Source organism: Magnolia sinica, chromosome 7, assembly GCF_029962835.1.
Source record: "Magnolia sinica isolate HGM2019 chromosome 7, MsV1, whole genome shotgun sequence".
Classification (NCBI taxonomy): domain Eukaryota; kingdom Viridiplantae; phylum Streptophyta; class Magnoliopsida; order Magnoliales; family Magnoliaceae; genus Magnolia; species Magnolia sinica.
This window is the reverse complement of record NC_080579.1, coordinates 2,218,941-2,234,719: the sequence shown is the minus strand read 5'-3', so window position 1 is coordinate 2,234,719 and position 15,779 is coordinate 2,218,941. Positions and strand designations below refer to the sequence as shown.

General features: G+C 38.8%; 1 protein-coding gene across 1 annotated transcript; it reads right to left on the bottom strand.

Moving 5' to 3' along the window:
• Positions 1 to 217: 217 nt before the first annotated feature.
• Positions 218 to 13,887, bottom strand: LOC131250817 (nucleotide pyrophosphatase/phosphodiesterase-like). The gene is made up of 13 exons (XM_058251156.1): positions 13,509 to 13,887; positions 13,091 to 13,178; positions 12,011 to 12,277; positions 11,458 to 11,566; positions 9,634 to 9,751; positions 8,305 to 8,437; positions 6,615 to 6,802; positions 4,076 to 4,262; positions 3,488 to 3,555; positions 2,573 to 2,669; positions 1,784 to 1,972; positions 1,090 to 1,170; positions 218 to 304 (listed from the first exon to the last, which is right to left on the bottom strand). Exons 1-13 carry the CDS (start codon positions 13,814 to 13,816, stop codon positions 251 to 253), a joined length of 1,887 nt encoding a protein of 628 aa, XP_058107139.1. The 5' UTR covers positions 13,817 to 13,887; the 3' UTR covers positions 218 to 250.
• Positions 13,888 to 15,779: the final 1,892 nt, after the last annotated feature.

Here is a 15,779-nt window from a genome sequence, read left to right as displayed (position 1 = left end):
CACGGATCAAAGGCGATTGATACATCACCCTTCCATGTGCACCGCCGAGAGATGCCCCTACATATGCCCGTGCGCATGTGCATCATCCATCACACATAGCGAGAGTATCAAAGCTTTTCTCTCACTGTTACGATACTCACATCACCAGAGCATGTGTAAGGGAGCATATGTAGTAATCTATCTCTTGCTGCCATAACTAGACCATATGTAATGGCAATCTCTCTCTCTCTCTCTCTCTCTCTCTCTCTCTCTACTTTGTGATGCGGAAGCTGTCTTGCACCTTTCTTGTATCTGAGTTTACAAACTGAAATCCAACAAAGACGAGAAAATCCAATCAATATCTATTATCCAAGCTATATTTCTAAAGAAGAATGAACTCGTAGGGCACTAAACGTTATAGTGCTCCTAATTTCAACGGGACACTTGGACAACCTATTACATTGATACAGGCCGTCCATTAGCTGCAGCACACCTTTCATTGGCAAACAGTAAAAAATCTCATTGACCCATTCATTCTATCTGTTGTAAGTTGGCCTTTCTATTTATAGCCATTGTTTTCCATGCCAATGGGCGGGCCTTTGATTGGATGCTTAGACTTGTTTGATTGGTACGATTTTCATGTGGTAGACCATCAGATGTATGCTGCGCCTAATGGATAGCTCAGATTGACTAGTTGGACTGTCTAAATTTCCCCATACAACTAGTAGCACTATAACTTACAGTGCTCCGTTTATCATTATGAAATGCCTTTTCTTTACATGCAGCACACGTGCCAACCTGTCAATCGAGTGAAAATCTGAGCCGTGCATAAGGTGGACCCCATGGCGATGGTGACCATATGCCAAAATCAGATCAGTATCCTGATCAGGAAGGCCATACATTGATGTTGAACGTGGACCGTTGGTGATTTTATTTAACTCGTCCATTCTTTTCATATAAGGGTGGCCCACCTGATGAGGCGATCAGCCCTACTCTTGAATATGATCTAACAGTAGGGTGATCTGATGCTTCAATCAGATACCCCACTAACTTCCAGGTTTGCACGTGTGCTGCGTGTGGGGCTAGCAAACCACTACTATAAATACTAACCTCTACTCTCATCTCTTGTTTCGTTGCATGCACTCGCACGTATCCAAATTCAGAAATCCTCACTAAACTCCAGCTTTCAGCCTGCAGCAAGATCCAACACGCAATTCATACCATAAAGTATCCGTACATGTGGCCCACATGGACAAGATCTGGACCTTTTATCTATTGGGCCCTATCGCTAATGGGGTCCGAGAAACCTCACCCGTCAATCCCAGCATCTGATTTCAGTCTCTTGATGGCTGCAAATGGGCGGTCAGGATAATGCCAATAGATAGCTAGGATCATATGAAAGGGGTCAGTTTTTGACGTGTGGCCCACCAGATCGTAGGTTACTCTAGATGAATATTGGTCTGGATCTTGTCCATGTGTGCTTGATAACTAATTTAGATATTAGGCTCAATCTGATCTGGACCGTCCATTAGGTCTACCAAAGATTTCACAGAATCTCATGGAAAAGTCAGACCGATTGGATGATCCTATCCATCTATAAGCTGGCTTTACTTATTTTTAGCCATCCATTTCTCAAGCCATGGATAAGATAGTTAGGATTGCACAATAAAAATGGTTCTTTAGGACCATATTCGACCCCAGATAGGGTCCAACAAATAGATGGATGTGATTGTTGATACAAACTAATTCTATAAACGATCCTACCCGTCCATCTTATAGGGTGTTGATTGGATGAAGTACTTACACTGCCGGGAAACTGATCCAATTCAAAGCCAGCCATTCCAATAATAGCATGAACAGGTGCAGTGTAGTTGCTGTGATCATATGTGTCCACACCATCTTTATCTTTTGTAGGCATGGCCTTGCACTCTTTTTGGTACACCGCACATGTTCTCTCGTAGTTGTGTACATGCCCAAACAGAACGAGGTCCACCTTCCAAAATAAAAAATAATAAGATTATGGTCCTTTGGATTTGCTGATTTGGACGGTCTGGATGCGTTTGGATGCACAAGTGAATAGAATTGCGAAAGCTAGAGTCATGCCCTCCCACGTGCGCAAGCACATGCATTGCGCCATTGTGTAACACGTGTGCTAGATCTGAACTTTCCATCCGTGAGCCATGTTGGTTAGATCTTCTTGGGGTAAAAATCAGGTCGTTTTGGCTGCTCGAATGCACTGTAGTGTATGAAACAAATGGACGGCTGGAATGATTCTTCTATATATGTGACCCATTTGAAATTTGCAACAGCCTGATTTTTAGGTTAGAAGATCTAAAGAGTGTGGTCCACCAGATAAAAAGCTCTGATTTCACACATGTGCCATATTGGCGCATTTGCTTGCTTGTGAGTGACCAGGACTCTACACAGTGGAGGTGTAAAAGGGTGTAAAAGGACTAAAGCTTTTTAGACCGTCAACGGTTTCCACACATGTGAGACCCACCTGGCGGTTGAACTAACTGATTTTTCGTTTTTATATAATCTACCAGGTGTGCCCCATCTGATAAACGGCTCAGATGTTATATGAATCACTTGCCTTGGGTTCTATCAGTAGTGGCTCTACAGCATCGACGAAGGCAGAATCAACGCTCGGGAGAAATCCTCCTGGACATGATGAGTACATGGGCCTATGTCTGCAACCACCAAACACTTCAAATGAACATCTGAGATCATCGTCCAATCTACGGACCAAAAACCACTCTACCAAATCTATCCATTGAAACAAAGATACTGTTCATCTATAATAAATCACCCAATGCTAGATAATATTGATGGAAATTAAGGGGTCTACACGAAAAGTGGGTCCCACTACAGTAGATAATCGTGTATCCATTTCCCCACCGTCCATTATTTTAGTATAGGTGTGGCCCACCTGGTGCTTAAACTGGTCTGATTTTTGCTCATGGTCATCTCCAATGTTCGGGCCACCTTATGTACGACTGAGATGTCCCACACACTTGCCATGTCGGCACAAGTGGTGCATGTAAAAAGTGTGTGTGGAAGGGGTGCCTGTATACAAAGTCCAGGCCCAGCTCAATAAGTTCGGCCTTAGAACTCATTTCTATGGAAAGCTCATGGGCTTTTAGCCCCAGATGGGCCCAGGCCGGTCTGGCCCACTTACACCCCTAATAAAATTTTATTTTCTGAGAGGTGTTTTTTTTAAAAATAAAAATTAAAAAGTTAAAAAAATTAAATCAGATCTTTCCATCAGTTGGGCTACACTGTTTAGATCTTCTGGTCTAAAAGCCAGCTTATTTCAGACCTTAGGTGGGCCATACCATACAAAAACAAATGGACGGCTAGAAAGGTAATATTTACTGTAAGTTTAGTGGTCCACCTCCCTTCTCAATGGCTTTGGACCCATATTAATTATGTGTATTTTTATATCATTGTTTGATGAGATGGGCTTTAGCTTTTGGAAAACTGAAGAAATGGCTATTGATCAGATTACCCCATGAAAATGACCCAAGGTGTCCTTGATCGATCAACGGCTCCCAAGTCCTTCTTCATCCAATCATACTGTAAATAATAAAAATAAAAAATAAAATCAATAATTAGTTTGAGAGAGAGAGAGAGAGAGGAATGATCACATGAAATTGTAGCATGCTAAGTCACCATTCTAAATATAATTTATTGGGCCATGTAAAAGATGGCCCCCATCATGACTATCACCTGGTACAAAAAATCACATGATTAGCTCATCAGGTGGGCCAACCCTTTAAATTGGATAAGATATAGCCCATTAATTTCTATGTCGTGCCCCCTCATTTCTTCAAGAAGTTCTATGAATCTAAAGATCTTAAAATTGAAGAACGACCCCTCACCCCTGTAGCTATTGGGCTTAGGTGATCTTCATGAAGGGTGACACAAGGTAACATTTTTCATGAAGGGTGACACAAGGTAACATTTTTTAGCACATTGGTGGAAAGAAAAATGGGCCACATGGTAAGCTTAGCATGCTATGGATGTATGAGAATGTTGCGCGCAAGGAAAAAATTATGGTTATAGGGTTAAAGTTTAATTAAAATGTGTATTGTACCTGTTCGGAACCCTCGCTCCAAGCGTGTTCTGTCGAAATTACGGTGAAGTGAACACTTGCTTGTTCGATTGAGTACCATGATTTATCCTTCGCGGGCGTAGGCATTGGAAAATAGGTTTCGTAAGGGACGCCGCACTCCCCACCTGAGTCTGGAGTTTCATACACCGACCCCGACTCTCCATAATCTCTGTACATGCATAAGTGTTTTATTATTTCTTATCCAACACAAGAAGGCAAGACCCATTGCAAGGAAAAAGTGAAAGTTTGTTGGCTCATGGGTGTTTGATTTCTCTTAGTGAAAAAGAAAGCTTAGTATTTCTGGTTCATGGATGCGAGGAAATGGCCAATTCAAGGGGCCTGTTTGGGAGCGTGGATTTGGAACCCTCCTAGTGTGTTTGGTACCCTTGAATAAACTTTAATTCAAAAGGAACTATGCATGATATTTTTACAGGGGTTTGAATTTAATTACTAAATCAACTTTTATATCTCTAATTAGTGAGATATGTAATTTTTGACACAATGGTTGTAATAAGCCTACCAAAAATGATGAAATTCCAAGTCTCGGATGGGCCACAAGCACAAGATCATGTCTGAGTGACTAACCAATGATTTTTAATCGTTGATTTACATGGACAACGTTTGAACAGTGTTGGACAATGTTTGGACGGTGCTGATTTACATGGACAATATTTGGACAGTGTTGGACAATGTTTGGACGGTGCTGATTTACATGGATAATGTTTGGACGGTGCTGATCATCATTAGTGGGCCATGTGCCCAATAGAATGATAGCATAGTGACACACATGTTACACCTGCAATTATTGAATGAGTTTAGGTGTAATCCAAGCTCTCCCGTGGATTTCAAACCCTCTCTTTTAGGAGATTTGAAACCCCCATTTGCTTTATGCTGCGAACGTGCCAAACGAGACCTAAATATCTATGCGTCTTATCTTTTATTATTATTTTACACCCTTTTTTAATAACTTTATTTTACTTATATTTATTGTATATGGGAATTTGTCATGCAACAAATGATACCATTATTTGATGTCTCATATTTTAATGAAAAAGAAAGACCATTATTCCAAATTCATCGATGTTGGTAAATTGTCAAATCACGTAAATGTTTATACCTTTTATCACTTATTATTATTTAAAACTTTTTTTTATGACTTTGTTGGCATAAATGATGGTATTCTGCCACTAGTTATGGTATAATTTGTTATGCAAGCACTAAGGCCCACTATATGTGAAAATCACCCATCTCGAAAATCAGGTTGATCTACTCACTAAATAGGTTGTGTGATGTAGAGCGGGTCACGGACAATTACATGGCTAAGATGGATCAGAAAAGGCCCAGTCGACGAAAGAAATGATCCAGACCATCAGACCTTAAATCGGGCGTATCTCGCAATCCGGAATGAGTTATCTGACGTAAAATATATGATTTTGTGGTAGAACGAGCTACTTTAGCCAACCAACCCAGCTATGCAGGGTTGCGCAAGCCGGATATGTGAAATACTCTCAGATCGACGGTCGTTTCCTTATTTTAATTTCGTGTTTACTATAAATAGTAAGTTTTAGTTTGATTATAACTCTTCATCCGTTGGGCTTTAGGAGTTGCGTCCAACGTGAAAAGAGCTTAGAAAAATTAGGAGAACGGTTTGGTGAAGCCAAATAGGACACTTAATATTTTTGGCTGAAAACCTTGCACACTAGTAGACATCATGACCGTCTATAAATAGTAAGTTTACTGTTTATAGTAAGTCATGGATTCTAGGAGTTTTAGTTGTAGTTTGATTCTAATTTCTTTCCCATTGCTTGGTACCCCTATTTAAAGGGTTGTGAACTCGCTTTTATTCATTCATTAATCAATTTCGAATTTATTAGAATTTATTTATTATTTTCTGTTTTCTTTCCTCATGGATTCGAGAAGTCTCTGTGGCGAGTCTAGAGAAGTTCCGTGGATTCGAAATAGTTATCCTCTTGAGGAAGACGGTACTCGACCACACACACATTCCTACGTCTTTGTGCTTGTATGTTGAGACAGATAATCAAGTCTTTTTTAATGATGGAGCCTACTGTTTTCATGGTACAACTATTCTACAAACTAACATGCCGGTGGAAAAGATGGCATGGTTCCACAAGTTACCCATAAATGATTGGTTTTTTACTTCCAACAAGTGAGACCTGTGTATGGTGGGTGACGAGGGAAGTTTTTTTTATTTTTTTTTTCTTGTGGATTCAAGATTTTAATTACTTGAGGAAGATGATGATCTTTCTCATTATCCTTTCAAGCTCTTCCCTGCTTCAATGAGGAGCCTGGGAAAAGCTTTTCAAACTTTTTTTTTAAATTTTTTTTCCATGAAAACACGTTAATTCTTGAAAAATGTTTTCCACCAAAGAGTGAACTCTTAATCAGAAGAAAAAGTCATTTTCTTGATAAATATGTTCCACCCAAATACTTTCTAAGCTTCCAAACAAGCTCTAAAAATTCAAAAAGAAAAATTGATTAGAGAAGTAATGAAAGAGGTTACCTCTCATGGTTACCAATGGCAGTCATGTAAGAGACTTGGGATGCAACTGGTGTGATGAGTTGAAGGAAATAATCCCATTCAACCAAGAAACCTGTTGCGTAGCTTATATCTCCAATGTGGAATATCGAGTCGACATTTCCAGATTCAATTTCATCCGCCAAAGCTTTCACCACCGAGAGCGACCCAGGCTACACGGGTACAACCAACCAAGCCAATCGTTACAACCTAATAATCATGTATGCATTCATGCATGTATGTGTGCAAGTGTTTCAATAGTTTCAAAATTTAAAAACTTGACTCGATGCACAGGTAAATTGAGTTGAGTAACTCGAATGATTTTATTTTTTTTCGGATTTTGCAAGCTAGAGCTTTCACCACCAAGAGAGAATGCAGCTACACAATTGCAACCAACTAGCCAACTGTTCTATAAAAACAATGTATATGCATGCATGTTCACTTCTATTATTGTTTTAAAATTCAAAGCGATTTAAAAAATTAAAATTAAAGTGACATTCATTTTTATTTTTTTTTACTTGATTAGATAGAGCTATGAAGAAATTTTTATTTTACCATTTTCCATCTATCGTTAACCCATTTGTAAAGATATTGAAAATGCTGTTAACAGCGATTTGGACCATTCAAAAGTAACAGTGGGCGGTGATTTAAACAATTCTAAGTGTTAGACAAGGCCATTTAGACTGTTTAACACTACATAGTAATTTGGACCATGTGAAAGTTGGTGACAGTTATATGGATTGTTCAAAGGTAAATAAACAGCGATCTAGACCATTCAGATGGTGGGCAGCAATTTATAGACCATTCAAGATCACGTGGACAGCAAGATGGACCATTCCAATATGATGGACAGCCGTATAAACTTTCCCTTCCATCAATTTATGCAAATATATGACTACTAGGGATACTTTCTGTGTTTTTGCAGAAATAGCTAAGTTACCTGACTTGGATTTACATATCAAGTATATGGTTGAGAGAAAAAGTACAACCACGCATTAATATGGCGTTTGGATGATAAGTTACTTATGCCTCAAGTGGCTTATCTTGATTTTTACTTATTAATATGAAGTGATTAAGTAACTTTAAGTGTAAAAAAAGTTATTTATAATTGATCATAAAATCAAACTTCCTAATTATCTCAAATGAGTTAATTTTTCAACTTACAACAGTAGATAAGTTACTTATTTCAAATAAGCTTGGTTTATGATTAGTTATAAGTAACTTTTTTTAAAAAACTTAAAGACGCTTAATTATTAAAAACACTTAATTACTTCAGTTAATTTTTTGTTAGCTTTTTTACTTTTCTTAAGTTGTTGAAGAGAGGTATAAGAGAGATGACAGAGAGGAGAGGCTAATAAGTATGTTGTTTACTAAATGCTCTTATTTTCTTAGCGAATAGAAACTGAGATAAGCCACTTGTGGCATAAGTAACTTATCTTAAGCAACTTACATTCCAAACGGGCCGTAGATGATAAAGACCCATTTATTCAATGGTTAGGATCTACAAAACAGAAAGATTTCATGGGAACCCTTAATCCCATATTAGCTTCCATCTTAAAAATGGTATGGATCACCGAAAAATTGGGCCCCACTTAATCCCATATAAGTCAAAGGTAGATTTACTGGTAAGTATGACTCTCGTATACATGCATGTGTAGATTAGTTTGGAATACACCTGAATGTAGTGCTCCGTAGATGGGTCACGTGGGGCCTTTCCCATGTCCCCATATGCAAGGAATCTTAGCTCATCCGACCCTCCAGCTGGTGGGGTCCGGAATTTGATTTGGTCACTCCAACCTGCCGAATCGCTGTTTCATGAAAAGCATTCTTTGGTCAGTTCACAGAGAAAATTGAGGCCCACTTAATAAATATGCTGATCCTGGCCCTTGTTTGAGGAGGTATTTCTTTTGAAACCTATACAGAGCTGCATCAAGGCCCACTTACAAGTGCTACCTCCAACGTTAATCTGGAACGAGAAATAATTCAGGCCCCGGCCAAACTTATGGTGTGGCCCACCTGAGTTGAGGAATGGACACACACACACAAACAGTGCGGCTGGTTTTACTGGTTCAATGACCTCTTGGGGCCCATGATTTGCACGTACGATCCTGATTATGATAACAGTACACGAGTCGAGGCTTGGCTCGGCCAATAGCTAACCCTAACTCAAACTCACTATACTCGAGACTGATTGGCCAGCTTGGCTCAATTCGGTCAACAGCTCAGGCCAGTTTGAGCCTATGCAACATTTTCTAAAATATATAGAGTGCATTTTCAATTTCTCACATAATGCGAAACAGTAACAACAATTTACAGGTATTTCATCAAACATTCGATGGGCAGCTTCAAAATCAAGATATGAGAATAGTTTTATAATGCAAAGTGTGTTTTTTTTTTTGTAGTGATTTGTTTCATAACTATTTCTTCCTCGCCACCAGCTCATCTCAAGGAAAATGTATGCACTCGAAACAACACTTCGTTGAGTTATTTCATCGAACACTTGGCGAACAGAGTCAATATCAAAATAACCAAGTCACCGATCCGATTTGATTCGAGTTGAGGTTCAATCCAAGTCGAGTCGAGCTCAAGAAAGCTCGAACTCAACTTGAAATTATTTCGAGCTCCAAAAACCAACTCGACTCGGTTCAAATCCAATTTAAAGCAAGGGGAGCTTTTTCAGTCGTGTACAGTGTTTATTCCGTCCGCATGTGACGTAGATGAGTTGCTAACCCATAACGTGTTAGGTCAGGACTCTACATCACATGTGTGCATGTGATGTATAGGTCCTATCACATGCCTGCATCAGGTGTGGGTCCTATCATGAAGATCACCCGTTGAGAAAATCAGGCTGACCACACTCGTCTTGTGGGCCACACCTGCATTGGGTCAGATCATCAGCTGGTGTGTCCCACCTGATAAGTGGATCTTCAAAATGGGTTCACCTTTTCCACATCATATTCTTGTGGGGCACATCTTCTTGATTGAGTGTATAAAGAATCTGTACCTTCCATATCTATAGGTGTAGGTTTGAGATGGCTGGAGGCCTTTCATCACAGCTGAATGAATGTACCCAGGATCATGCCATCCAAAATCCTTGGCTGGACTTTGCATTATAGATGAATCTGGTCATTTTGGCAACAACATGGAATTAAGTTAGTTAAAAGCTAATAATGACTGTTTGTTTCTGGTAATCAGGACCGTTGATCTAGTGGGCCACCACGTGGATGAACTATAGATCAGGAATGGCAGTGATTGGACCACCCTGTAATGGTTTGAATGTGGACCACGTCATGGCCCACCATAAGTACAATCCCAGTCAACAGACCTGTTTTTCACCTGTAAATTGCATAGAATTATTATGCAGCATGCAAGAGGTGCATCGAGTTGGACCTGATCTTCAGGTCCAACAAATGAAATGATCAGGCCCGTTCATAGATCTCACTATATATCTCCTCTTTTTGGGGTCCACCAGAATAAAATCTAGGCCCTCTTTTTAGATGCACTCCATCCAGCATCAATTAAAAAGTGTCATACGTGTGCACCACACGTATGATGCTTTTTAGTGGGTCCTACGCCTGTACACATGCAAATGGTACTTTCTCATTTGTGATCATGCCGGACTGCGTTCAACGTCCTACTAAAGGCAATCCACTTCCTCTCCACGTACTTTTGTCATGTACCAATCAATCTAAGAGGATATCTCATAGGAGGGCACAGCTTCGATGGATCCTGATTGTGGAGCCCACCATGATGTATGTTCCTTAAATCCACTTTGTCTATCCGTTTTGATAGCTCATTTTGGGCCTATGGTCTCAAAAATGAAGCCGATCCAAATCTTAGGTGGACGACACCAAATGAACTAGTGGTTATTGAATACCCAACATTAAACTTTTCGGGGCCATTATGTTTATTTGCCATCTAACCTGTTCATAATGTCACAATGACCTGGATGAAGGAACCAAACAAAAACAGTGGTTATTGACCCTTTAACTTCTTGTGGGCCACAAAAGTTTTGGATGAAGCTGATATTTGTTTGGTCCCTTCATGCAGATCTTTGTGACCTTATCAGCCAGTTAGATGGAAAATAAACGTGGTGGCCTCTAAGAAGTTTTTAGTTGTTCGTGGGTATTCAATAATCACCGGTCCTTATGGTATGGTCCACATAAGATTTGGATTATCTTATTCTTAGGACCATACCCCAAAATAATCTCTCAAAACGAATGAACACTAGATGTAAGGCACATACATTACAATGGGACCCACAATCAGGGATGAACCCACCTAGGTGGATCCGAAGCGGCACACTTCATAAGATAGCCATAAGACCAGCAATGCTTCATGGGATAGAATATTAGGCTTAAACCTAAATGAGTAGCAAGAGGAGGAAGGATGGACTTGAAAATGGCATTATTTCAAGGAATTTAGGAATAACACTAATAGATAATAAGATGAAGGGAAGTAGATTTAAATGGGTTGATCATATGCATCGAAGATCAAGAATTTCACCAGTTAAAATGAGTAAGTTGGTGCGAGTTGTAAGTTTTAAAAGAATAGACGCAGTTAGAAAAGACTTGATGATCCATGGTCTCACTGAAGTTACAACCTTGAATGATGACAACACTTTAACATAATTGAATTTTTCTTGTTCTATATTGCGGTCGTGTGACCCAATTACTAACTATGGTCCAACATAGGCCATTGAAGCGAAGGCCATGAATGGACCATGATTGGTACATCACCATGCCACATGTATATATGATCTATCATATTGCAGTTATTCATACTTCTACCATTTCATCTCTCATGGAGAAGGGGTAAGAGAACTTACTACACATATCATCTTGGGTAAACGTAGTAACAATGGACGTCTCTGATTTTCCATTCCCATATTGAACTTGCTGTGGACTTTTATCTCCACTAACCCAAGTTATTCTCATCTGCAACCATCCCACTCCAACGTTAAAATGCCATTGTATGCAATACAACTACAGTAAGTTGTATGTATGTATTTATATATTTATCTGTATGTATGTATATGCATGTATGTAGAGTGCAAAAGGGGCTGGGATGGACCAGCCCAGCTCAAGTTTGTACCTGTGCTGGTCCATGGAACTCATCGGGTAGGCCAACCATTCATCAAGTGGGCCATACTTTCATGTAGAAAATTGACTATTGATCGTTTTCTTTTTAATGGTGCATTTTTTTTTTCTCAAGCTCATGTTGTTCACCCGAGGAACATAGCAACCCAAGCATTTTCAAAGTGGGTCCACCTGATGAATGGCCCAAACCACACACAATAGCGGCCACGACAGAACATGTGCGGCGGCCATGCCCTTCTATGTCTGCATGTACATATATAACTTCACAAAGACAGGAATTACCGTTGCGCCGGTTGAATCTATGCTTGAGAGATGACCATACAAGGGCATTTGAGGATTGGCGAACTTCAAGGGACTGGATCTTGTCAATATACAAGGTGTTTGGAACCCGCCGGCGAAGAAAACAAACTCGATGTCTGTTCGGAAGTTAATGACATGGAATGTTAAAGAGCCACTGCAAGTTGTAACCACACAAGCTCCCTTCTCATATTTCTTACATTCCTTCTTTTCACAGCCTAGATATGCTGGGTCTGTACTCATGTATTGAGCCTGCATTTCATGCAAATTACCAATTCCATCAGTTTTTTTTTTTTTTTTTTTTTAAATTTTCTGAAAATACTTTCTTAGAAAATTAACATTTTCCACTTTTTTGGTACTGAATCTCTACATGTAGGGATATGGTTGGGTTATCCAAGCCATTGATTTGATGACCCCAGTGGATGAACCATGATTATAAAATCTCTTCAATTGGTCAATGCTAACCTTTCTATTATTGGAATGTAAATACATGGTTAAGAAGAAATGCACCAACTGTCAACATTTAATGGAGATAAGACAAATGATCTGATGGTTAGATTTTTATTTTTTTATTTTTTTTAAATTTAGGAGATTTGTTTAGCAATATGGTCCGTTCATGATGGGGCCATTGGATTAATGGCCAGGATAAGCCAGCTATGAGCCCCTCATGTACAAACAGGAAAGTTCCCCGAGCAACACAAATAAGAAACTCACCCTCCCAAAATTAATATTGTAGACTTACAGTGTGTTTGGTTGCACCAAATATCAATAAATTTCATTACATATTAAATATATAATGAAATTTCATGATATTTGGTGCAACCAAACACATCCTTAAATGGTAATAAAGTTATAAAAATTATTTTAGGTCACTAAAAATAACAATTTCTACATTGTAAAAGACCCATAAGTGATCAGATTGTTCAATTTAGAATGGAATTTGACTTAAAAATAATTTTAAGTCAGTAAAAAATAGCAATTTCTGAATTGTAAAATTATTTTAGTACTGAATTTGGACTAAAAAAGAAGAAGAAAAGTTGTTTTTATTTAATTATTTAATTTTACCTTGACAGGATAATGGCAAAGAAGAGGAAGTGTGCTGCTGTCACCTGTTTGAAGATAAAGCCATTCATTTGTAATACAGTTAGAAACACTGCATACACACAAACAAAAACATTCAAAATATTAGTCAGAAAATAGAAAAAAGAACTTTTTCTTGATAAATACTATGATAATTGATTTTGGAGAAGTGGGGCCCATGTAGATAATCCAAACTGTTGATCTAATGGGCCAATAGAGGATGTGGGATTCCATGGAAATCCCATTTGTTGTTGAAATTAAATAACAGCAATGATCCATGTACATTAGAAATGGGACCAAATATCGACCATGGTCTATCTACATTGAGGCCCATCTGATCAACACAAGTGTGGACAACCGACACATGAGCCCACTTGATTATTTTTTTTCCCTTCTCACTTACTCTGAATGGGAAGGTGTGATCATGGCCACCCAATCCGACTCGGCAGGAAGTAGCACACCACTTACAGTGACCGTCACCAATTCTTCATTCGAAATAGCTGAATTAGAGCTGATATTGATTTGAAGATATGGATTTGGATCAGGACATTCGGCCAAGGTTCTTCTATTCAAGACCCGGAACTCCGAAATCGCAGTGTGGCCATTGAATTCGCCCGTCGGACCGAGTTCGAAACAAAGAGAAGAAAGAAAGAAGAAAGAGAGGAAAACCCAAATCAGATTGTGATGTTTTATGAAGAAATTCAAAGGCATGATTGAGAATTTTGAAATGCAAGTGAGTTTGAAGGCTAAAGATGGAGATTTTGATTTTTGGGTCTTCTAGTTTTCTTGTTTGGCATGTTATAAGAACATGGGTGAAGAATAAATGGCACATATGCATTGTAGTTTCCGGATATAAGTGTAGAGATACTGTTGTGGATCCGTTACTTATGCAAGATGCATGGAAGTGATTACGACGTGGGAATTTTGATACATGTAGCTCCATGCATTCTAATTAGGATAATGTGAGACTTCCCTTCTGTACACGTTATATGTACATTAAATCTGAGCCGTCCAAATAGTGGGACACGCTTTGGATGGGTGATATAACCCAAACATTAAGTTGAAAGTTTGATCCTATTTGCTGTTGGGTAGGTAATGGACTGAAATTAGAAGAAGAGTATTTCTGTACAGACAAGGGTCGTCTAATTGATTGGATCTTGAGTACAAGAGGAATATAGTATGGATCCACCATTTGGACGGTTCTGATTTGGGGTAACTGCAATGTGTAAGGTGGAGCCTGACCTGTACCACAGTTATGATGCATACGCCTGCAGTGTGCCAAAACCATATTACGGTGGGATTTATGATTTAGGACGATACCGAACATGTAATCCATTCCTTTCCAACTTATGCCCAGCTGGATTCTTTAATATAATTTTAGGCTGGCGAGAATGATCAGATACAATGGTTGTATCAGATGTTCTGATGCAGCCATTATTTTACTGTCCACATTTCACGTCTGTAGAATATCCAGTCCGTGGAAAAGGTGGGCCACAGTATAATGATCGCTTGAAATTAAGATCGAGCTGATCTGATATTTGGTGAGCCACACCAGCACACCTGGTCATACCAATGGCTGTCCATTGATTTGATGTTGTGTCCTACTCAATGAGTGGATTGGCCTGATTTCCTTACGAGGGGATTATCAAGGTGCGGCCCACCTTTTGTACGAGACATGATATGTTGGATGGGGAAAATGGTTGTACTGGAACTTCTTGTACAGCCGTTGTATGTGGTCATTTCTCTATCAGCACTATTTTGAAAGTTGCGGTGGTTCATTCAATGGTGTTAAAACCGGATATGGAAACGGACCGAACAGGTTATTCGGAATTGACCTTAACCTGTCGTCCACGTGGGTGTTCTACTTTCACACAAGACGGGTGTGTCGCTGGCCGTTCGTTTTTCCAATTTGGTCATGTGATAAGTGCCGGTGTGCTAGAATTGAATTTGTATCTCAATTCAAACTAATAACCATGATTGAAGGGTTGAGATAGGTAGATATATAGAATATGATGAAGATATACTGAAGGAGTTTCGTTGCCTATTCAACACTCACTTAATATGTGAATAGGATTAGACGACATTAGAGCATGGGGTTTGTCTTCTGATAATGAGTTATACTTTTGCTTTCTGTACAAAATAACTTTTTAGTACATATAAAAGATCAATAAAGACATTTTTATCGTCAGTTGTTCTTCGCAAAGAACACCTTCTTGAATGGAGAACTGAATCTAACGTATGAGCGTTAATCCAAATTATAGCTAAAATTGCCAACTACTTATTATGGGTTACACTATAAAATGTAAATAAATGGTGAAAAATAAATTATTACATTAGGAAATGTAACTAATTTGCAAAAAAAAAAAAAAGTGGTTATGAATGTAAATGATGAATAATTGAAATAATAATTAAAGATATATTTGGATTTGATTTGGTTGATATGAGATTCCTTTTTTGTTGAATTCATTTATTATTTATAGTCTTACAACCGCAATCATTTCTATACAACATGACCTTCTTTGCTTTTACACCTAACACCCGTCTTGTAACTGCTTCTACATGATTGTTCTTCAATCGACCGCTTAATAGATGTTGTGCCGTTGCTTAATATACTCAAGTTGTATTATAGTAGGATTTTCTTTGTATATCTCAACAAATCTCGAGTACACCACAC